Source organism: Drosophila erecta, unplaced genomic scaffold (genome assembly GCF_003286155.1).
Source record: "Drosophila erecta strain 14021-0224.00,06,07 unplaced genomic scaffold, DereRS2 tig00000975-arrow-arrow-pilon, whole genome shotgun sequence".
In the NCBI taxonomy this organism is placed as follows: Eukaryota; Metazoa; Arthropoda; class Insecta; order Diptera; family Drosophilidae; genus Drosophila; species Drosophila erecta.
Genome location: NW_020825285.1, coordinates 347,075 through 370,752, shown reverse-complemented (window position 1 = coordinate 370,752; position 23,678 = coordinate 347,075). Strand labels below are relative to the sequence as shown.

Sequence of the window (23,678 nt, the reverse complement as noted above, 5' to 3'; positions counted from 1 at the left end):
GCTGAACGCTTTGTAAAAGAATATTCGAGGACTTGTAACTTGGTTTTGGATATTATTAGCTACTGTTAGATTTCCAAAATCAATTTGGATATCACTTGGCAATTATCGAAAAAAAATTGGCAATTATCGATAAAAATAACAGCAAGAACAAGTTATCGTTTATTCCCCTTGATAAAATATACGCCGCAAAATTAACAACTATTAAAATGGGCAACGAAGAGGGAATGAAATGGGATTTAAAACAATGAAGCTGGGGCTTCATACAAACTTGCATTTGTATGCTGGAAGCGTGCACGTGGGACTGCGATGGGGTTGAACGTGTGTGTGTGAAGGGGAATGGAAGGGGGTTAGAGGACTTTTGTTGGATTTGCCATTTTGAGAGCCGCATCACTGGAAACGTTTGCTAAGAAGCAGCGCATTTTGTCATGTTACGGCCCATCCATTGTGCAAACAAATGCCTTTTTAAGGTGGCGGAAAGAGGCGTATTAAAATAATTTATAATGCTCACGGAAGCTATACCCCACTCTTCTAACCCACAGTGCTCGGTTTCCTGCGGACAGGGTATACAAATGCGAGGCGTTGAGTGCAAATCGACAGACGGCAGCCTGAGTGCCAAGTGTGATCCACTTACAAAGCCGGGCAGCATGCAGCAGTGCTCCACCGGAATTCATTGCGGCGGATCGGAAAACCAAGTAGGTGGCACCATCATTGTGGGTAGCAGTCGCTTGACAAACGAAGTAAGTCCGTCAGAAAGCTTAGCGCCTCTTCCCTTCAATTGGATACTCAAACTTTTATCCCAGCGATCGGAGCGACAGTTGGACAGCTCGGAAGTTGATGACGACAACAAGGACGATGATGACGAGGGCGATGAAATCGAGGACCTGGAATCGGGACAGGATACGGATGATGGTGAAGGCTTGTCCTACGCTGACCAACCATTGCGATACGCTCATCGCACACAGAGTCGACTGAATCAGGAAGCCCCTGATGAGCCGCGCACCATGCATCTAATGAACGGAAACTCAAACAATAATTTCAATCGGGGAGGCGACGAATCCGAGGGACCCTCATTAGATCCCACGTGAGTAGGGGGCGATTTATTATGTTAAGGTTGCAAGTTATTTTTAAAACCAAGATGTTTTGCAATTTTATAGTAAAACAAGAGAAACCCCTATAGTCGATTTCTTTGACTATCAGATACACGATACTCAGCTAGTAGAAGTGCTCGGGCGCATTTTCAGCATTTTGTTGGCATAGCGTTGGAAATTTTCAGAAGAAATAGTTAAACCAAAATATGTATTTAAAAGCATTATTCAATAGGGGGATATTGGAAAAATGTTGCTTCAACTTGCCGAAGTTAGATTCTTCTAATACGCAAACAAAACAAAACAAAATGAAGTAGAATGCTATAGTCGAGTTCCCCGACTATCAGATACCCGCTATTTAGCTGGTGGAAGTGCGAACGAGAAATTTAATAATTTTCTGGAATACCGGTACTAATGCAAACAAAATTAAAAAATGAAAAAAAAGTGTGGGCGTGGCAAAACGATTTTTGGCAAATCGATAAAAATTTACACAACTAATAAAAAAATGAAGAAATATTAAAACATTTTTCAAAAGTGTGGGCGTGGCAGTTTTGGGCGTGGCCGTTCTGGGCTGCGTCTATGTCTCTGGAAGCTGCAGGCTTAATCTCAACAGTCTAGCTTTTGTAAACCCTTAGATCGAGGCGTTCATACGGACATGGCCAGATCGACTCGGCTATTGATCCTGATCAAGAATATATACATATACTTTACATGGTCGGAGACGCTTCATCTGCCTATTATATATGTTTCAACGAATATAATATACCCTTTTACTTCACATGAGTAACCGGAACAAAAAAGGCTCTGGCTCGCGGTGTATCTGGTATAGTTCCTCCAAATTAGTGTAGCTTGTCGTATACTTTTATAATTATTGTTCATTCTTAACTGATGGCACGCCTTGCGACATGACACACTTTGATTCTTGGGGCTTTACATTTAACCATTATATCTTGAATGCAACCATCTCTCCTGTCTTATCCCGCCCGAAGCCATCTTGACACATTTCAACTGTAGCGAGTGCTTTGCCGTCCACGCGTCTTTCTCCTCCAGCACCGCCCACTTCGCTGCTACTCGACGTAGAGCAATTGGCCAACACGGCAAGAAACATAGATGTATCCATGACGCATCAATATGTCCTTGAGCATTATCGACACCTAAAATTAAGTCAGTTTCTACATCCTTAGCCAGTAGCTAAAAGAGTGTTGACATAGAATTCGAGTAGATTGTATGTTCAATGAGTGCGCCTAATGACAATTAAAGTGCCGCATTAACGTGCTTTTTCATTTTATTGGAAAACGATACAAGTTCCGGCGGTAAGCCTTTGCAGACATATTAAATTGGAGACTCGCCTCAACAGAAAAGTACCTCTATAGTATACATGTGTATTTACCTTTAATTATCTAGCAAATCAAAGGAAATCATTAGTATTAAATGGTCAACGTAAAGGGTTTTTATCCGATAAATGCCGCTTGCAGTGTACTTAAGACAAGTAAAAATTACAGCTCTTATTGAAAATCCCTGTTACAAAATGAACAAAATATTAAACAAAATTTTCAAAAGTGTGGGCGTTTGGGATGAGGCCAAAGTGTACTTGGTATACCGATAGAAATTGTCAAAACAAATAATATAACGAAAAAATATTAATACAGTTTTGAGCGGTTTGAGGGCGTTGGAGTGGGTAAGGCAAAAAGTTGTTGGGCAAATCAATAGAATTTACAAGATTAATAAAAAATATCAAAACATGTTCCAAATGTGTGGGCGTGGCAGCTTAGTGCGGTTTGTGGGCGTTTGAGTGGACGTTAAAGAATTTGGAAACAAACTTGCGCTGTATCTTTGTCTGTGGAATCAGCTTAATTTCAACTTGTAAGCTTTTATAGTTGTCAGATAGACATGTCCAGATCTACTTGGCTAGTGTTCCTGATCAAAACATGTATCTATACATGTATTCATATAAATAGACTTTTATAATTTAGAGGGTTGGAAAAGCTTTTAATTAATTTATTAATTTTTCTTCGTTTAATTGATTTAATATAGTAATCTCATATAATACCCTTAAGAACGACGTAACACAATGGACCGTTGACCAAAGAACAACAAAAATACATTGCACTTATAGTTATCCCAAATTCCTTTCGATGGCTTCTTTGTGCGATACCCCCTTAGCTAAAACTATTCGAGCCTTGCGCCGCCAAAAAGTCGCGACATTCTGCCGCCATCAAAACCTTGGCCTCTGCTGCCGGTCTTGTAAAAATAAAGGCCGTAAAAAGATTGGAGATGGCACCACGCCCAGTCAGCGAAGCAAAGGAAAAGTAGGATACAAGCAAACAATATCCTATCCAATAGCCTACGCGACGCGACGATTATGAAAACAACAGCACTGTGGAAAACTAAAAAATAAAGATCTGAAAGTAAATGTAATGTTATGATGTAGGCGAGTAACACTCCTTTTCATTAAATGATATGAACAAAGTAATAAATTAATATTTTATTGACTATCACAGTCAATTATGCCAAAAATACCGTAAGTGTAAATGGCGCTAGGAATTGAGTAAAAACGAGTGATAGTCTAGGGAAGTCCGTCTGTCCGTCCATATGTCCGTATGAACGCTTAAAAAGTGTTGGGCGGTATGTGGGCGCTAGAGTGGGCGTGTCAAAACGTAGCTTTTGTAGTTCCTGCGATCGAGGCGTTCATACGGACAGACAAATGGACGAATGGACCAGATCGCCTCAGCTATTGATCCTGATCAAGAATATACATATGTACTTCATATGGTTGGAAACTCTTCCTGTCCATATGTCTGTCCGTCGGTCTGTCCGACTCTCTGTCCGTCCGTATAAACGTCTCTATCTCAGGAACTATAGTCTTGCCAATATCTATCGATTTACTAAAAAAAAATGTGAAATTTCTCGCTCGCAATCCCACTAGCTGATTGACAGGTATTTGATAGTAGAAAGACCGACTATATATTTTAAATGCGCTGAAGGCACTGAAAAATTCATATATTTATGTATATATATATATGAAACTATGTAAATGTGCATACCTGAGGACGTACATATACATATATATATATTTATATATTTATATTTATTTATTTATTTGTTAGACGAACAACGGGTATCTAATTTTTCCCAGTGGCATACATTTGATGTGATGTGAAAATAACTAATATATTTTCGGGTTTTATAATACATAGCTACATCAAGGATAATGAGTGGTCCCCATGTAGCGTTACCTGTGGGGAAGGAATCCGCCGGCGCACCTACAACTGCAAGATTTTCCTCGAGTACTCTAGAACGGTGGCCACCGTTAATGATTCGTTGTGCGAGGGAAAAAAACCACATGACGAAGTAGAGCGATGTGTGGAAGATCCGTGCATACTGCCCTCCCACGGCTTCGACGACCAGTTCCCCCGTGATTCCATTAAAGTGGGTGTGTCGGAGCCGGGTAAAACATACGTCTGGCGGGAACAGGGATACACTTCCTGCAGTGCCTCCTGCCTCGGAGGTGTCGAGGAGCTGATCATCAACTGCGTTAGGGAAGATAATGGTAGGGTGGTGTCGCCCTTCCTCTGTTCCCCGGAAACCAAGCCGGAGGCCAGGGTTCGCACATGCAACGACCGTCCCTGCCCTCCCAGATGGAACTACTCAGACTACACGCCCTGCTCCAAGAGCTGTGGCATTGGCATCAAGACCCGCGAGGTGCAGTGCATCCACGAGGTTACGCGTGGAGGGGACAACACAATGGTGGTGCCGAACAGTATGTGCCCACAGCCACCACCAGCAGATCGGCAGTACTGCAACGTTCTCGATTGCCCCGTACGTTGGGAAGTAGGTGAGTGGAGCAAATGCTCTCATACCTGTGGCTATGGGTTTAAGGATCGGAAGGTCGAGTGCAAACAGATAATGGCACAGGAGCACAAGATCGAACGACCCGAATCGATGTGCCCGAGTGCTAAGCCGGCGGACAAAAAGCCCTGCAATGTGAAACCCTGCCCGCCGGAAGATCCAAAGCCAGTCATCCAGATCAACAACTCAACACACATTCAGCATGACCCCAAGAAGACCAAGATCACCCTTAAAGTGGGCGGCGCTGGCGTTGTTTTCTTCGGCACTCAGGTGAAGATCAAGTGTCCCGTAAAGCGGTACAATCGCACCAAGATCAAGTGGAGCAAGGATCACAAGCCGCTGCAGCGTTCACGAAAGTACAAAGTGTCGAAGAAGGGCGCCCTACGAATACTTGATATTACGTTCCGTGATGCCGGAGTCTACTCCTGCCACGCCGGTCTCAGTTCCGCGGAAATAAGCATCGAGGTGAAGGCCAAGCCAGGACAGCAGGTTGAGGAGCTCGAGCAGCAGGAAACTGGTTGGTAATCTGTGTTGGGTCTCGTCTGCTTTTTAGTTTATGTAACGCGTTTATATCTCTCCCGACATTTTCAGAACGATTGGTGCGTGAGAAAAGTGGCACAGAGGCTCTCACCTCGGCGGATATGAAGAAATCTGGTGGAACAGGGACTTCCGCTGCTGTCGGAACTATCAGCTACGTTAATGGGTAAGCAAGCGATGTCATGCCACAATTACTCGTAGAATTACTCGTAGAATAAAAGGGTATACTATATTCGTTGCAAACTATGTAACAGGTAGAAGGAAGCGCTTGCCACCGTAGAAATCTTGTTCTTGATCAGGATCATATGACGAGCCAATCTGTCTATGTCCGTCTGTCCGTCTGTCCGTCTATATGAACGTCGAGATCTCAGGAACTATAAACTCTAGAAAGTTGACAATACCCCCAAAACTGATATTTTTTCATTTTTGTATATGTATTGTAAATTTCTTTCGATTTGCGGAAAAAAAAATTGTCACAGCCACTTCATCGGCTACAAGCCGGCCAAAAGTGGCACTGGCACTGGCACAGACGTTTTCCGTCTGTCCGTATGAACGCCTCGATCTCAAGAACTACGTCTATGCGCTGCGTCTATGTCTCAGGAAGATGCATGCTTAATCTCAACATTCTAGCTTTTGTAGTTCCTGAGATCGAGGCGTTCATACGGACAGACGGACGCACAGACGGACGGTCAGACGGACAAGGCCAGATCGACTCGGCTATTGATCCTGATGAAGAATATATATACTTTATATGATCGGATACGTGTCCTTCTGCCTGTTACATACTTTTCAACCAATCTAGTATACCCTTTTGCTGTACGAGTAACGGGTATAACAATTTGGATGCACATTCATACTGGCCAACACAAAGCAGCTTTGTGGGTTGCGCACGGCAATCTGCATAAGACATCTTCCACGTTCAAGACCACGCTGTGAGCCTCGTCTAGCAGTCGACATTTAATGCTGCTTTATTCCACACTTTTCTAGGACGACGCAACAGCATGGCTCACGCCGCAGGCAGCAGCAGTCGGAGCGATTACAGAACGGGAGGGAACGGAACCGGAGACCCAAGTCGGATGGAGTTCAGCATGCGGATAGCAGCATCATGGAAGACGATGTGAGTATCGGAAGCGTTTTGATTGTCCCAATCGATCAAAGTAATTGCCGGGCTTACGTTTTAAATATGTTTCGGAAACGGAATGGAACGTTGCCCCTCGACGTTTAAACACTTTCGGTGTTTATCGGCTTTGTGGCTTTAGACGCTTTCTTTTGTCACGTGTCCACATCTACATATGTAATTTAAAAATGTTCCCCATATCAACGGGAAAAGCAATATATTTTGCCAACTGTTGGTTGTATCGGTTGTCTCTGTCTCGTTTGTATTGTTCCCTGCTCTTTCTCATCTGTCTATATAAAGATACATAAAACGTATGCACAGCTACGCCGAGACAGAGAATGCGTAAACTTAACATATGTATGGCTAGAAAACAACAAATGCTGAGTTATTGATTGGCCAAGCTTTTTTGCTGTGTTCCTGATTAGGGAATAAAGCAAAAAGTGTCAGAATCTTTATTCGGCTGCTTTGCCAACTCCACCGAATCGATGTTTGTCCGCAGCGTTGGACTTTCATTCTACTTCGTATATTGTCGTACAAATATAAAAGTTATTTATGCAGACGTATGTATAATACATTTGTTTCCAAACTTAATGCATTCGCTTTCAGGTTGAACCGATTTAAATGCTCCACAGTACTCCCCTGTTGCCATTAACATACCTGACTTCATCTCGCCCAGCACAGTCGCCCATTATATATTACGCTCATATTCATATCCGCATATCTTTAACCTTAGTTCGAAACATATTGCTAATAAATAACGCCACACTTAATAACTATTCTCGCCATATTTCTTTCTTAACCCAACCCTATCCCCGTCCAATACATATGTATCTACCTGTGAGGGCGTGCATCTGCAGCTCTCGCAATTAGTGCAATCCGAGGACAGAATACCACAGCCGGCAAGCGCCAGTAGCGGCGGTAGTCGCACCAGGACTCTGCTGGCTATGCCATATTTCCAGGCTCTGCTAAGCAATCTCCAGGTGAGACGCATCTTTTTTGCATCCCTAGACTCGCCTGATTCGATTACTTTGGCATCCGGCAGCACTCGGTGCGCTCTATTCCTTTTTGTTTGACTTCAAGGTCACGTTCCGGTGGCAACTCTTTTTATTTAGGGTCATGATTTAGGGTCGTCCTGTGGATGCTTTCGGTGCATTTTGGTTTGTTTGCTTTAATTTTTATTAATTCGGCGAAAGGAGCACAAACGTTCTTGGCACTTGGCCCTCCACAGACTTTGACTAAACTTTGCAAACTTATAATTAAATTCAATATAACTTTAGTTTCTAAAACTGTATACAAATTTAAAAATTCGATCACATCAAATTATAATACACCCTTTAATTCACAAAGTTGTACATTAGTTAAACAACGCTCTTTTGAACGTCTATGTATAAATTCAACGCGAACTTCCTAAATGGAATATAATTTCCTAAATATAAATTATCGGATGCTGGAAGTTAAATATTTTTATTAGTCTTGACGTACAAAATCTAATTTCGTAATTCTTTTAAATAATATATAAGTATACAAAGCAAAATAATACAGTTATCTTAAACGAAATGAATTTTCAATTTTTTTAATGAATATTATTGTTGAAGCCTAGTTTTCTTTTTGAATTTTTATTTCGGCAGAAGTCACGACTTTCTAAGCAAAAAGTAAAATGTTGTATGAATATAAAATCGAACGTTCAGCTTAAAGATCATTTTATTGCAATTGAGACGAAAAAGATTTAATTTTTAGCGGGTACAAGATTAATACCCCCAAATACGAGAAAATTAAATTATTAAACCCCAAATGATTTTTAATATATATAGTACACATTAATTTTGTCAAAGGCTTTGCATGCTTCAAATTATTTTTACGATTTATTGCATGTTTTTTTTTAGTGATGTTTATATGTTTCCCACTCTCAACAATAACTTACCAACTTTGTCTTTCTATTTTAAAAATCGTAACATAAATATATTTTCTTACTGTTCGGTTTATTCGGGGCCCTGTGAAAAATATTGTACAACACATAAAACATCTAAAAATAACACTACGGGAACCATTTTCGAATATACCGTAAACAAAACAAAAAAAGTAGGTAAACTTTATACAATTACCATTATAATGCTTGATTCCACTCGACAGATATTTTTACTCCACTCCCAGCGCGTAAACAGTTTATCTAAAACTTTAATATTTTCTCAGTCTTGAGCAATGAAATTGGTACCAACTTATTTTAATTACGGATTTCTCCTCACGGATTCTCACCTTTTATCTGCAAATTTTTTCGCGAGAACTTTTTGCGCGCCTTCCATTTAAGACATGTCTAGCTTTTGTTTATATGTATCTAGTACCCTGAAAAATTAGAAAAACCAACATATTATCGACAACAAATTCTTTTCTAAGTTAATCGCGATTTATTTATCAAATATATTTTATATATTCCCCTCTTACTCTTTTATTATTATTTATAATTAATTCCAGTACGCAATTCAGTAATTAATAATTGTAAAATTTGTAAACAAGGAAGAATGCTATATTCGGGTACCCGACTATCAGTTACCCGTTACTCAGCTACTGAAAGTGCAAACGAGAAATTTCAATATTATCTGGAATATCTGTGGTAATTGGGAAAAAAAAGAATAAAATTAATTTGTAAAAATTAATGTGGGCGGGACAGTTTTGGTCAGCTTGTGGGCGTTCGAGTGGGCGTGGCAAATAGTTTTTCGGCAAATCGATAGAAATTTACAAACTTACAAAACTTACGAACCTTGTTCGTTTTCTTTCGGTATACTAAAAACATTATTAAAAGGGCTATTTTAACGACAACAAACCGCCCACATAACGGATATCTGATAGTCGGGGAATTCGACTATAGCGTCTTTCTTCTTTTCAATCTTTTTATGTGTAAAATGAATGAGTAACAAAATCTTTAAAAGTTATAATTCTGTTCAAAACATGTATCCTAATTATGTTTGTTTAAAGTTCGGTAGACACAATGATCAGCATATATGTATATTATCTTCCAAATATTGAGCCTCGTCATGAAAAACATTTTACCGAGCTTTAACCGAAAGAATAATCTTTACATATTTTTTGTTAAAAAGTTTTGTTTCATCCTTGCATGATGTAATTGCGTATTTCAGCATAAATGTATCGAATCTTTTTATATACATATACATACATATACTTTTTTATACATATAATTTACAAAAATAATTTTAAGAAACCTTATATTTATACCCAAGCTTATCGTTGGCTTGCTATGGTTTTATATGCTGGCAACGTACATTAGTGTAATCGGCAACTTCCCGTAAATGGTTACAGGTTACAGCACCAAACTCATTTGTTGTTGGTAAAGCCCATCCGTCTGCAACGTTTGCTGTAACCTTTTTCACCACAAGATACTTTAAACGATTCCAAACGATACCGCTTTACGGGTCAGAATGCCAATGACAATGTCATTTGTTCTATACACTCAGTAACGTAATATTCACTAGGGCTTTAGTAACTGTGCAATTGTAATAATTAACTCGACGGGAAACCATGTAGCAGGGTATGATAAAATATTGCGACACAAACCGACCGAAAGTTTACTAGACGTTCTTGTACCACTATGCAGATTTGCATAAATAATTTGTGATGCCTAGCAATGGAAATCGCAGCATCCGGCAGACCAGAAGTTATGCGGGTGCTGGTCGGTAGGAAAGGGCTTTCGGCAGCACATTTAAGTTGCTGCATTTATTAGAGCCACACCCAGATAAAATTATCGCCCAAAAATGTCAAAATGGCGAGTTCCCCAACTATCAGGTACCCATTACTATGCTAGTGGAAATGCAAACGAGAAATTGAACGTGAGAGTTGTGTGCGGTTTGTGGGCGTGGCAAAAGGTTTATTGGCAAATATATAGAAATTTAGAAGATATATTCAAAAATTTAACGATAGAATGCTAAAGTTGAGTTCCCCGACTATCAGATACCCATTACTCAGCTAGTGGAAGTGCAAATGAGAAATTTCAACATTTCCTGGAATGTCGTTAGAAATTGGGGAAAGTGTGGGCGGGGGAGTTTTGTGCTGTTTGTGGGTGTTAGGGTAGTTGTTTAGCAATTTATAGAAATTTACAAGAAATATAATAAAAATGAAAAAGTATCAGAACATTTTTCAAAAGTGTGGGCGTGATAGTTTTCTGCGGTTTGTGGCAGTTGTCAACTCTTTGCCTCTTGTAGTTCCTGAGCAAGAATATAAATACTTTATATGGTCGGAAACGCTTCTTCTTGCCTGTTACATACTTTTCAAAAAAATACCTTTTACTCTACGAGTAACAGGTTTAATAAGACCTAAGATCATAAGACACTTATTTAACAGTTTACCCTAATATGAGGTACCGCACACCATACACACCTGCCATAAAAACTTGCTTCGTGTTTTACCAAAACCAAATAAAAAGAAATGAATGCAGATCAAACATACAATTCATATAATTGTTTAGAATTATATTGGCTTAACAGTTTGACTCATATTTGCCAACTTTATAAACCCTTAGCTGCGTATTTACTTACATGTAACTAAATGCACAGGAATAAGACTACTTTTGTTTAAAGTAGTTAAATCATACATTTACATAATATTTACAACATGGATCACGAAGAGAAATTTAACAGAAAATGTAGCTTTTTAAGTGAATACTATTGAATAGGCAATAACTTTTTTTATTAAGATCTATCGCTTGCAGCGTATGGAACTGTTGGAAAGCTTAGAAAAATTATTATAATACTAAGGTGCCTAGAAATCAAGTCTATACATTACCTACACAAAAGTATATTTTTACTTATTGAGGGATCACATCAAGAAAATGATTAGGTCAGGCATTAGCTTATAATAAGTGTGCCATTGTTTTGGGTGTGATAAGCGACATATTGTGAGTCTGGTATTTGCGGAAAACCACCAAACCAACAAAAATATGCAATCCAACAGATACGCACTTAGTGCTTCATATGCCAGCTATCGGGTGACAATAAATCAATTTGCGGCGTTTTGATTAACTCTTTGCGGGACCCGCATCCGCCCTTCGTGCCACGCCTTTTCGCTTGGAGTCCTTTTTCCGCTCCGTTGGGGCACTTGTTTAATTTCGTATGCAACTATTTATTCGAGGCAGGATGTTGCCGAATCCACAGCATCCGATGGATTTTATATACTTGCAACAGTGCACAGTTTGTACAAAACTGGACCGCTAATATGTCCTCTTTGCTTGGCCTTCAGTTAGCCAGAGTGTAGTTCAGTTTAAAAGTGGCAGGGCTCACGTACCTGGCGTAAGAATTTAACGGCGTGCGCAGTGCAAAGTTAGCTGTGCCCATTGGACTATTGAGTCCTTGATGCAAATGTGGAATGTAGTTAGGTCCTGCGACCGAGAAGGCAACGCAGTAAATTTTTGGTATATTATTAATATCCAAAGACGCAGACACCAGTTAAAGCTTGAGGGGTATAAGTCGGCTACAAGCTAAAATGTCTTTTGATTTACCGAAATAAAATTTTTACAAAAGTAGATAAGCAGAAATACATATCGATTTTAGAGGCTTACATTCCCAACCCGCCATCCTGCTGCGACATTCCGTTGCCAGAGAATTTCATTTATTCAGGCAGAAAAATGGCCAATACATTATACGGCAATAATCTGACTGCTATGTTGGGGAATACAAGGGCAAAAACTGTGTGCTAATTACAGTGCTCAGGCCGAGGAGGACTCGGTTTGCCTAGTAAACCACGATTACTCCCGAAAATTGCCAAGGTCCTAGCCCCACAGACGTGATCCAAACAGCAGCGGCAGGAATAAAAGCATCAATTCCGGTTGCTGTACCAACAATAAAAGGCGTCGGCGGGGGCATCATAGTCATGGTCCACTTCTCTGGGGCAGCAAATGGCGAAGTGTTGCAGGAAGTTAAGGGGCAGTAGATGCAGCCAACAATGCAGCCCCAACAGAATCCATGTAGGTGCTTTTCTCGCTTGCAAATTACACCCGGGAAATCATCTTTGTGCAGTCCAGTCCCACCAGAACCCTTTATTTGCAACCCAACTATGCTGCAACCCGACTCCGGACAGCTGAAAGTGCAAACGGCCAGGGAAATAACAAAGACGATGGTTTCAGTTGGAACTCAAAAGGATAATTTTTGGGTATAGGTTATGGAGAGACATTCGTTCTCACGAAATTACGAGGCTTTGCGGGCACTCAAAAAGGAATCTTCGATGATGGTTTCGTTCAATGGTTTTTCAAGACCATAATAAACAAGAGTTTTTAAGTGGCCAAACTACCATCTAGAAACATTTCTCCTGGGCATTATACAGTATACATTTTGGAGGAGTCATAAACATAACGCTAGCTGAGTTGGCATGATTGCACAGTACTCATATTTGGGTGTAGGCTGACTTTGCTCGCAGGTTTAGTGGCTAATCGAACCTAGCAAATCAGTGAACGTGGGCCAATTGATGATGGTAATTCAAGTGTGCATGGATGAACCACCTAAGCACCTGTACCGCGTGTATTGACGCAGAGCACTACAGTAGCTAACAGATTTAGTAAACCGGAAACACGGTGGCTGTCGAACACTGAAGCTTAGCCTGGCATATAAAACAAATGAATACGATGGGCTTGGGCCTGAGGACCACAATACGCTTTCCCATGGCAAAACTAATGATATTCCGCCCACAGTTGCTATGGCCGCTGCAGCGCTTCAAGGACTCTCGAGGCCAGCACTTGCTCCAAGGCGAGGCGCTTAAGTACGGCATCGATTTAAAAGGCAACGACTTTGACCAGGAGGAGCTGGAACGCGTGCCGGCCAAGCAGTTACCCAAAGAAGCAGTACCAGTTCAAACGCATTCGCCCTTGGACCCGGAGTACAATGCGCAGTCGAAGTCCGATGGGGAAGCGAAAGACATCCCGCTACACATGCCGCACGCTCGATGGGAAACAGCAGCTGCAGCTTCGACTACGATGGTGCCAGGCATGGCGAGCGGCGGCTTCGTCTACAGATGGATGCTGGGCCAGTGGTCCAAGTGTTCACAGGAGTGTGGAGCGGCCGGCAGTGGCCTGCAGGTAAGTGAATTGGTTGCAGTGGCTGTCAGGCCGTTTAATACCCTCGCGCCTAGTCAGCCAGATTTATAGCTATGGGCTATGGACTTCCCAAGAGATTCTTGCTCTTCCAGGTGGGAAGAACAGCCATATATAATATAGCTTTCAAAGGAATAATCGAAAAATAAGAGAGAATGCTGTGGTCGAGTTCCCCGACTATCAGATACCCGTTACTCAACTAGTGGAAGAGCCATCGAGATATTTTAACACTTTCTGCAATATCGGTAGAACATGGGAAAAATAATAAAATGAAAAAATTTTCATTTTCCAAATTTTAGGGCGTGGAAGTTTTTGGCGTTTGTGGGCGTTAGAGTGGCAGTGGTAACATTTGCGTCAACATTCTAGCTTCAATAGTTCCTCAGATCGAGGCGTTCGATCGACTCTATATATACTTTATATGGCCGGCAACGCTTCCTTCCGACTGTTTCATACTTTTAACGAATCTAGAATACCCTTTTACTCTATGAGCACGGGTAAAAAAATAAAAATCTTCAGGAGAGACGGCAAAGTCTATTTTACTTTGTCGTTAGGGTTTTCTTATGGGAACTTTGGCAATCGGCAAAGAACAAACTCATTAAAAAGAGCTATATATTCAGATGCTTATCAAACATAAACCGAAATTATGTTTTGCCGTAAAACTGGTGTATAACGAATTAAAGCAACGAAGGTATATTTTTTATTCTGAATATTCCGATCCGTCCCGTGCGACTTTTATACTACCTGCATCAAAAAGAGATGAGAATATAATAATAATAATATATATAATAACTCGTCTTTGTCAAGAAGAAAAATAATGATGGCGACGCCATCTACTAAAATAAACTGGTTGCATTGACGTCTGTGGATCTCGGCGTTCATGTCCAGGCAGCTCGATCCTCCCAAAATAATTTTTGTGAGATGTTAAATTTACTTACGTTATGTGGGTATTGCCACTGCAGTATCATAAAATGCGTTCCAAGGCAGTAACGGCTCGAAACCGCCTGAAAAGGCCTTCTAAAATAAAAAGTAGGATTATATAATATGCAGCAACAGTTACAAGTCCACTTTCCCGGCCTTAAAGCTACTTACTTCATTGTCAAGAGGAAACAATAGGATTTATATATTCTTCCTCTACTCCCCAAGCGGCGTACGGTGAGCTGCCACAGAGTAGCAACGGCCACGGACTCCGGCAGTACTGGCGACACCGAGAGCAATGTCGTAGATAATTCAGAATGCTCCGCGCACGGCCTGGAGCTGCCAGATTTGTTCCAGAGCTGCGGCAACGAGGCCTGCCCGCAGTGGAGTACGGCCGACTGGACGCCCTGCCAGCGATCCCACTGCCACGGAAGGAATACGGCCATGCAGCGCCGCCAAGTGACGTGCCGCTACGCCAACGGCACGGCGGGAGGCGTCTGCGACGAGTTTGAGCGACCGGCGACGCGGCAGGAATGCTACAATGAGCGGTGCAAGGGCGTGTGGCGCGTGGAGTCTTGGTCCGAGGTGGGTCCTGGATCGCCTATTAGCAGTGTTAAATATTAATACCTCATTGTCTCCCACCAGTGCAATGCGCCGTGCGGTCGTCAGGGCATCAAGTACCGCATCCTGCAGTGCGTCTGGTACGGAAGTCGCCGGCCAGCCGGCAATGTGTGCAAGCACCAGCCACGCCCGGCGGTGATGAAGGTCTGCAAAAGTCCGGCCTGCCAGGCGCAGTGTGAGTATCGACCTAATGGTCTCATGCCTAATATTGATAATAGAATTTATTTATATTTAATATTTTTATACCCGTTACTTGAAGAGTGAAAGGTTGTACTAGGTTCGTTTAAAAGTATGAAACAGGTAGAAGGAAGCCTTTCTGACCATATTAGAATCACAAGCCGAGTCGGTCTGGTCATGTCCGTCTGTCCATTCGTCTGTCCATTCGTCTGTCCATCCGCCTGTTCTTCCGTATGAACTGTTTGCTACGCCTACTGCGACCGACATTTTTTCATTTCCAAATTTCTATCGGACAGCCAAACATTTGTTTACACTGCCCGCCCTTACCCTACACTTTTAAAAAATTTTTAAGTTTTTTTTTTATATTTTATTATTTTTTTTCTCCAATTTCTACCGAGTCCAGAAAATGTTGAAATTTCTCGTTCCCACTTTCATTAGCTGAGTAAGGGGTATCCGATAGTCGGGGAACTCGACTAAAGTCAATAAAACATTTATTTACAAAAAAAAGTTAAATAAAATATTAAAGAATAAATAGACCTGAATCTATTGATATGCCAAAAACACGCCCGTTCAAACGCTCATAAACCGAAAAAAAAACAAAATAGGTGGCGCTCGTGTCGAATCTGGGAAAATATACATCTTTCTTGCACTTCGATTAGCTGACGAACGGCTACCTAATAGTGAGTTAACTCACGATTTTTTTAGAACGAAAAATTGCTAAAGAGACTTTCCGAACAAAGTGGTTAAAAAATCAATTTTCCATACAGGGCAACACAAGACAGCTCAAAACCAAAGATTTGAAGAGTGCTTTTCGAATTATGTATTTTATCAAAACTTTTTTTTCTCATTTTCATTTACAATCTGTCTTAAGCATCAAAACACTGAACTGACAATGTATAGCGGATACTTTTATCCACCATGACGTAATATTATACGTCGCCCTTATGTTCAAATAGTTCACAGAGTGTATATATTTTGAAAGACAACTAACTACCCTCTCCTTATCCGCAGTGACGTCCTCCCAGTACTGTCGGGACTCCTCAAACTACTGCCGTAATGCCAGCGCCATGGGTCTGTGTCGACTCCATCGCTACAAGCAGAAGTGCTGCGGATCCTGCCAGCAGCAACATAATCAACATCTTATTCTATAACTCCACTGCGGCTTACCAAAATAACAAGAACGTTTAAGGAACTCAGCAAGCAATTACCCTAGGTACCGAAATAAAACGTCTATAGCAATATACTAAGTATAACTTATCCACGAGTATGCATCGTCAGCAACATCCGCACTTACATGAATTTACCTTAATATATGTAGTGTCAAAGGCCATTTATGAACAAGAACGTATTATTTATAAAACATCCAATGCGGAAACGTGACTTGACACTTGTGTCTGAAGTAAGCTAAACATTGTAAGATCTGTTTTAGATATGTTCCCTAAGGGCCATTATTTTAGCAGCATGTGACAAAACAATTAAACAAAATCAATTTAAACAACCACCCAATTCGTAAGTGTATGAATATTAAGCAATCGTGAGAAACAATTCATTCGCGAAAAATATTCGTAACAAGGATAATTATTAGTTTAGGGTAACCGAGCTATTATTAGCTAGCTAAAGAATGCATCCGTTTTGCATTATGTATGATTCGATTACTTGCTGACTTAAATGGCCCACAAAATATATTCGACCAGCAGCCATCTTAAATTGAACAGCTGAAATAATTCGATAAACTTAATAAAAAAGAAGTCCGCACTATTACCTGGTGCAAACGAAACCCGAATATTATTGTGTACATATAGATAAGAGCTAAGGGCCTCTATTGTCGGTTTATAGCACTGGAATTACTTTCGATTTGCATTTATCAATTAACCACTAAGAATGTTGTAAATAAATCGGGTTTATCACTAAATCCACATTTTATTTAATGGCCAGCCTTGTAATTTAATGAAAGTCTAACTATTTGAAATAAATATATACGCCTAATTGTAATTAGTTTTATATGAATCATTGTTTTTATGTATACCAAATTAAATTGAAACACTAGATTAACTCTAAATAACACTGCAACATGTAAGCTGCTAAGTATAGACGAATATATCGCAATTGTTAAAGCGTAACTAAATATATATACTGTTAAGTGAAAGTTATATTAATAAGCCAAAGAGTAAATGCATCAGTAACCAATATCAAACGCCTACAGACGCAAGCAAAAATAAACACAATCGCAGCCCGAATTAAATCGCATAACACAGCAAGGATATAACAAAAATGCGATGTATTGTACAAAAATCGGAACAAATTTGGAATAAATATTAAATACTAATAAACTAAACCTGTTTTTGGAGTCAGTTGATTTGCCTGGTACACAAATCGCTAAGATATTATTATACCCGCTACTCGTAGAGTAAAAGGGTATACGTTTTCTTGATTAGGATCAATGTCTTTTTCATTAGTCTTGTACATTTTTAATGATTTGCCAAACAGTTTTTGCCACGTCCAACTCTTCCGCAAGCAAGCGACCCAAAACTGTCACGCCCACACTGGATGTAGAAACAAAAAGAAAATGGGACGTAACCGGTATAAGGTTTTTAATTTAGCTTTCTTTAACTAGCAAATCCAAAATTACCTTTTAGGAAAAAAGAGAGAATGCTATATTCGAATTCTCCGATTATAGATTTTTGCAGGTAGAAAATATTTCGCAAAACAAATAGGGTAATATTCGAAGGACTAGTTAACCTCGAAATGAACCTTCAAAGTTACAAAACTTTAACTTAAGAATGACAGAAGAACTTAAAATGCCTATCTGGATTGCCAATGCGATACTACGGAAACCTGATGAACAAACTGTTCACTCAAGAAGGAAATATAGACATATGTTTAGATTCTAAATGTTTATGTTTAGTCGCGTGTCAAACTAAAAGGATTCCAAGCCTACCAATTGTGTCGAGCACTCTCCGAAAATAAGTATGGAGCTTGAAAAATTACAAAAAGGTAAAGTACGCGTTATCAAAATAACTATCTACTTAGTATTTCTTAGCTAATTCATAAGTAGGTTCAACTTCCTCGGACCAATCATATTATTGGGGTTACTTTTTCTCAAAATACCATATAGAACTGGTTTGGAATGCGGTTGCAATTTTTACTCAACAGGCAATCGATAACCGATGATGCGAAAACACCTTATCTTATTGACTTTTTTGTCGGGAAATGAATAAATGCCAATTACATCATAATAGAAGAAACCTTTGATCTTTCCCCTAATCATTCGTTAATTATTTCCCTAATTATTTATTAAAAGGAAAGGCAACCTAGATTAACTAGCAGGAAAACTCACTAGCATGATTTTTAAAAAGAAGTTAAAGAACGCACTGCGCTTAAAGTATTGCTTAGAAGTTTCAAACTCGAAATCGAAGTTAATCGGTTCGTTAAAGTCATACAGGATGAATTGTGTAGTAATACTCCTTTCAAACTAAAACCTCAGTTAAGATAGTCATAGGTCATAAGATATCTATCTGAAATAAGAGAAATTGGTAAGCACAGCCCAATAACATAAAAGATGTTTTTTTTTTCTTACTTTGCTTTTATTTATTGAATCTTCTCTATTTCGAGGCTAACAAGAAGTGTATCATATCTTCATATCATATCATATCTGTAACCTAACTAGCAGTCATGTAGACTGGATCAGAAAAAACGGCCCTGACAAATTACGGCTGGGTTGGAAAGTCGGTAGGTTGCAGGCGGGTTCGATTGAAGACCCGAGTCAACACCTTGCATAAGTTTTTGGGTGGGCAGAGAGTTTTTTGCTTGTCTATTTCATCTATTACTGCGTGAATGCCTATCGAATGTTTCAAATGTACCGTGGTGGCCCAGAGATAGTTGGCAGGATCTTTGATTGAGCGCGCTGTATTATGTCTATCTACGCCAGTCAGATAGCCACTTCTAACCACTTTGGTTTGAGCGGCTGAGGATCGCAGTGTGGTCAGCAAAGGTGGATATTGTTATCCGGATGGGAATATCCGCTGTGTAAAGGACGAAAGGAGTTGGCCCTGCCAACTGTGCGCTGCCTTGTGGGACTCTAGCTTCGATAGTGTACTTGTTGGATGTTGAAGAGGTACGGCTCAAGGAGTTTATGAGTGTACCCAGCAAGTGTGTTTTAATTTTAAGCACGAAGCCTTTGAGCCAGACTCGGTCGAATGCTTGAGATACATCGAGGAATATCGCGCTGCAATATTCTCTAAGCTCGAAGGCTGTGCGAATTTCTGATGTTATTCTGTTACCCTGCTCGATAGTTCCATGTTTTTCTCTGAAGCCAAATTGATGAGCTGGGATAATGCTTTGAGCTTCCATGTATGGTATTATTGGTAGGTAGGTAGGTATGGTAGAAGGCTTTTTTCGAATAATTTAGACAGGTAATAACATAACATGACAGATAACGGAGGTTATAACAGGTGATAACATAACATGACGGTTTTGATGATTTGTGATCTCGTGTTTCGGCTCTGTCTCTGTCGCTGCGGGCCCAGCCACCTGAAGAATTTCTTATCTGAGTGACGGTTTCAATCGGGGAACATATATTTGGGTGAGCCCTCCACAAGCGATGCTTTGTACTTGTTGGCGAGAGTTTTTCGATATAGTTTAGTTGTGAAATTTCGGCGTCTTGTTTCAGAGCCCGGTTTAGTTTGCGGGTGGCTTCTGCTGGTTTCCCACGCCCGTCGCAGACGTCTCTTTTCCAGAACCAGCTGTTCGATTTGCAGGTTGGTTTTGGACTTCTTAGTTTCCACATCCTTTCGTTTTGGTGTTGAGATTCTGGCTGCTGTGACGAGCACCTTTTCCAGTCTATTTCCGCTTCGATATTAAGCAGGGGAGTTATCTCAATGTTGGAACTCACATGGATTCCATGGGTGAAAGACGAGAGCTATCGCCACAGTGAGAGATACACAAGAAGACTGGACAACCACCCCAACCACCTGGCTAACAAGCTTCTGGACAACGGACAATCAACGCACCCTCTTGACCTCACCCAACATTAAATTATAAATTTAACCCCTACACAAGTACATGCTAGGTACTCCCTTTATGTTAATGTCCCCCCTCCAGTTTGTTGCTGGCTTATATAAGTGCATTATACAGTTTTCTTCCCTTTGGAGTATCGAGGCGTGGTGCCCAGTGCGTGGGCTTGGCGTTGTAGTCTCCTACAGTTATGAAGCGATCCTCCGGTGTGTTGTAGAAGTCCATGAATTGACCTTCAGAGATGGTAAACCGCTAAAGGTTACCGTTTCCTGACTGCACTTGTATGGACGTGGCTTGCAAGTAATTTGTTGCAAACCCTTATTACAAAAAATTTAGTGAAACCTGTGGTGTTTGATGCGTTCTCTGATTAAGATGGCGATTCCGCCGTGGGCTTTGCCATCCGAGCTTTGCGATCTGTGCGGTAAAAGGTATAACCCCTTTTGTGAAAGTTATATCTCCCTGTACCTCACAGGGTTTCAACCAGCAGCCCGGCGTCGGTGTGATTTACGTGTGCACCACGAACTCCCAGAAAATGTAAGCAAAAGTCGTTAATTGAAAATCATGTTCGAATATCATTGAATATTCATGTTCGATAGGAATAGTTATGACAACAATGAGAAACACATGTCTAAGAATAGTTCTGGCGTACAAATTGTGCAAAGAGTGAATCGCCTGAATTCCACACCACTATTGAAGAATAAAAAACAATATAAGATCCAATTGATGCAATCCACTCAAACAAAGATACCAGTGAAAGTGAGGCCAGTGAAAGTTACCCTCATCACCACAAGCCGCTTGTAACCATTTTCAATCCGAGTAAGAACCATCCTTTAATTACGTCAAACATTATTGGCATATTTATTAGACTTACAGTATCGATCGACTTATGTTCATGGCAACACAGATGCTATGTACACATATCATTTCTTCTCGTGGGCACAGATCCCAGATTCGTGAATGAAACTTCCCAAGCAAATCTTACAGTGCGCTTCTGTGGGATGGCCAGAAAAGCTTATTGCTTACTTTAATATGTGGTTTGCCTTTATCAAGAAACGGCTTTGCCTAGACACAGAAGTTACCCGAGTAATTCTTCCAGCCATTCTACGAGCTCCCATAATGAAACTCTTGCATAAATAACATCGGGTCATTTTTTGAATGAAGCGACAGCCGGACAACACAATAGGTGGCCTACAATTGATAAAGGCAAGTGCTGGAGTACATGTATGTGCAAAACCCATGCCCATTAAAAAAAATCAAATTTGTCGTACACCTACACCACCATGGGTTGAATTCGATTCGACTTCGCCGGGCCAACATTTGACTTATCTGACTTAGTTCAAACGTCAACTACCACAACCGTCAACACGATCTCTGCACTATCTTCCTTTTTTCGTCATAGAAGTGTAAGCAACAGCTTACAACTTAGGCCTTTAGAGACGAGAAAACGAAATGGAATAAAACAAATAGCCACAAAACCGTTTCATTCCTCTACAAACGGTCTTGCAAAGCGTTTTCTTCAAGCTAAAGTTTTTTCAGTTCGCGTAACATTATACCGTAATAAATACCTTGCTTCTTACAGGTTCACTTCCAGTTTTGAAAGTAAAACCCTTGCCGAGTTCTGTGCTAAGTCAACCTCTTGAACAGTTTTAGAAGAAAAGCAATCTGACATGAAAGTACTCCCCTCGTATCAAATTGTATACACTTGTAATTAATCAAGGGGACAATATTGGATTGAAGACATTACTGACCGTCCAATTGGTAAAATGCGACCATTACTTTTTTGTCAGCACACATTCATACTTTGAACAAGACTGGACAACTTTGTTAAATTTTCACAAGTATGAGCACTCTGAAATCAGAACTCAACCTAAATACGTAATATTGATGAGAAAAAAATCATAACATTATTAAAAAGTGTGGGCGTGACAAGCCCGAGATAACAATCCTGATCAAAAATATATTTACTTTATTGGGTCGAAAACGCTTCCTTCTACCTGCTAAATACTTTTTAATAAATCTCGTATACCATTTTACTTAACGAGTAAAGGGTACAAGAACTAGAGAGAAAGCTTATGTCGAGTTTCTAGACTATCAGATACCCGTTACTCTACGAATAACGTCTTTAAAAAGCAACTCATGTAAAAGGTCCCGCACTACATGAAGTTGTCACGTTACGTGAAGGAAAACGACGATTCTCGGTTATCTAGGACAAGAATGGCCAATTGTAAGATACTATCAGAAGGAAAGCATAGAATATCAGTTAAGTACCAACAAAAGACAGCAGAGGATAAACAGCTTGACAGCTGAAAAGTAAAGGACAGGCATCTCTTAACGACGACGAGAAAATCTAATATAGGGAGTAATGTGCAGGAGATTAAAATATAATTTCCAATTCTACTAAACGATACGTTCAACATTACAGTGACAAAACGAGTTACTCTAAAAAACGCATCTCACATGTACATATATCCCGTTGACATCAAAGCAAATACAATAATCAAATACAAACATCCACAAATAATTATAAACTTTTTCAATAATTCACGTTAAGCCAAAAATCGTTGGACTAAATTTTAACCCTTTTCCGACATCTTTGGACTCGATTTGGTAGTATATAAAACATAAGCCAGATATGTAGTTTTAAATCCCTTAAATTAAATAAGCCCATAAATTGGTTTTATTTTTTATAAACGTTATAAAATATTTCTTGATATAATAATATTATTATATGAATATAAGCTGTTCACATAAGTTTTAAAGCGATACAAAATACTAATCTACACTATTATTACTGCCATTCCTTATTTAACATCACGATACATAACATTTTTATATTTCTGTTTATTAATAAAGCTAAAACGCACAGACGTACGCTCAAGCTAGCAAAGGGTCTAACTGCCGATATAGGACAACCACTGTGTAAAACAGATTAGTTATCGAATACAAACTAATAGTAGTACACTTAAATAATGTTGCATTTATGTACATTGCTGTCGATGAAACACAAAGTATTCTATACACAAATTGGATAATACACAGCTGCGTATGTATACAAATCTAAAAATTAATATATTTTTAATATTGCAAGCATATATGGTACTGCGAATTCCAAATAATTCATGATTGCAAACACATTGAGATTAGACGTCAGTAAGCCTTACGATCAAGTGTTTTTTCAGTCTCAACACAGATCGAACCATAGGGGATCTGCCAGAAGCTCTTTCCTATCAATGATATCACAGCGCCACGACACACTATTTACTATTACTATATTCTA

At 40.0% G+C, this 23,678-nt stretch overlaps 1 protein-coding gene across 7 annotated transcripts in view; it reads left to right on the top strand.

Annotated features, from left to right (window-relative positions):
- The window catches only part of LOC6548878 (protein madd-4), a 42,223-nt gene extending 24,504 nt beyond the window's left edge, over window positions 1-17,719 (top strand). For 4 of the 7 annotated variants that reach the window (XM_026983630.1, XM_026983632.1, XM_026983633.1 and 1 more), the window contains 10 exons: window positions 540-737; window positions 801-1,081; window positions 4,283-5,451; window positions 5,526-5,637; window positions 6,459-6,588; window positions 7,446-7,568; window positions 13,277-13,660; window positions 14,819-15,175; window positions 15,236-15,386; window positions 16,400-17,719. In XM_026983630.1, the coding sequence (XP_026839431.1) occupies window positions 540-737; window positions 801-1,081; window positions 4,283-5,451; window positions 5,526-5,637; window positions 6,459-6,588; window positions 7,446-7,568; window positions 13,277-13,660; window positions 14,819-15,175; window positions 15,236-15,386; window positions 16,400-16,539 (3,045 nt within the window). In that variant the 3' untranslated portion in view covers window positions 16,540-17,719. The remainder of the gene's footprint in view (window positions 1-539; window positions 738-800; window positions 1,082-4,282; window positions 5,452-5,525; window positions 5,638-6,458; window positions 6,589-7,445; window positions 7,569-13,276; window positions 13,661-14,818; window positions 15,176-15,235; window positions 15,387-16,399) is intronic. The other 3 variants (XM_026983629.1, XM_026983634.1, XM_026983635.1) reach the window with 3 other exon arrangements.
- The last annotated feature ends 5,959 nt before the right edge of the window (window positions 17,720-23,678 follow it).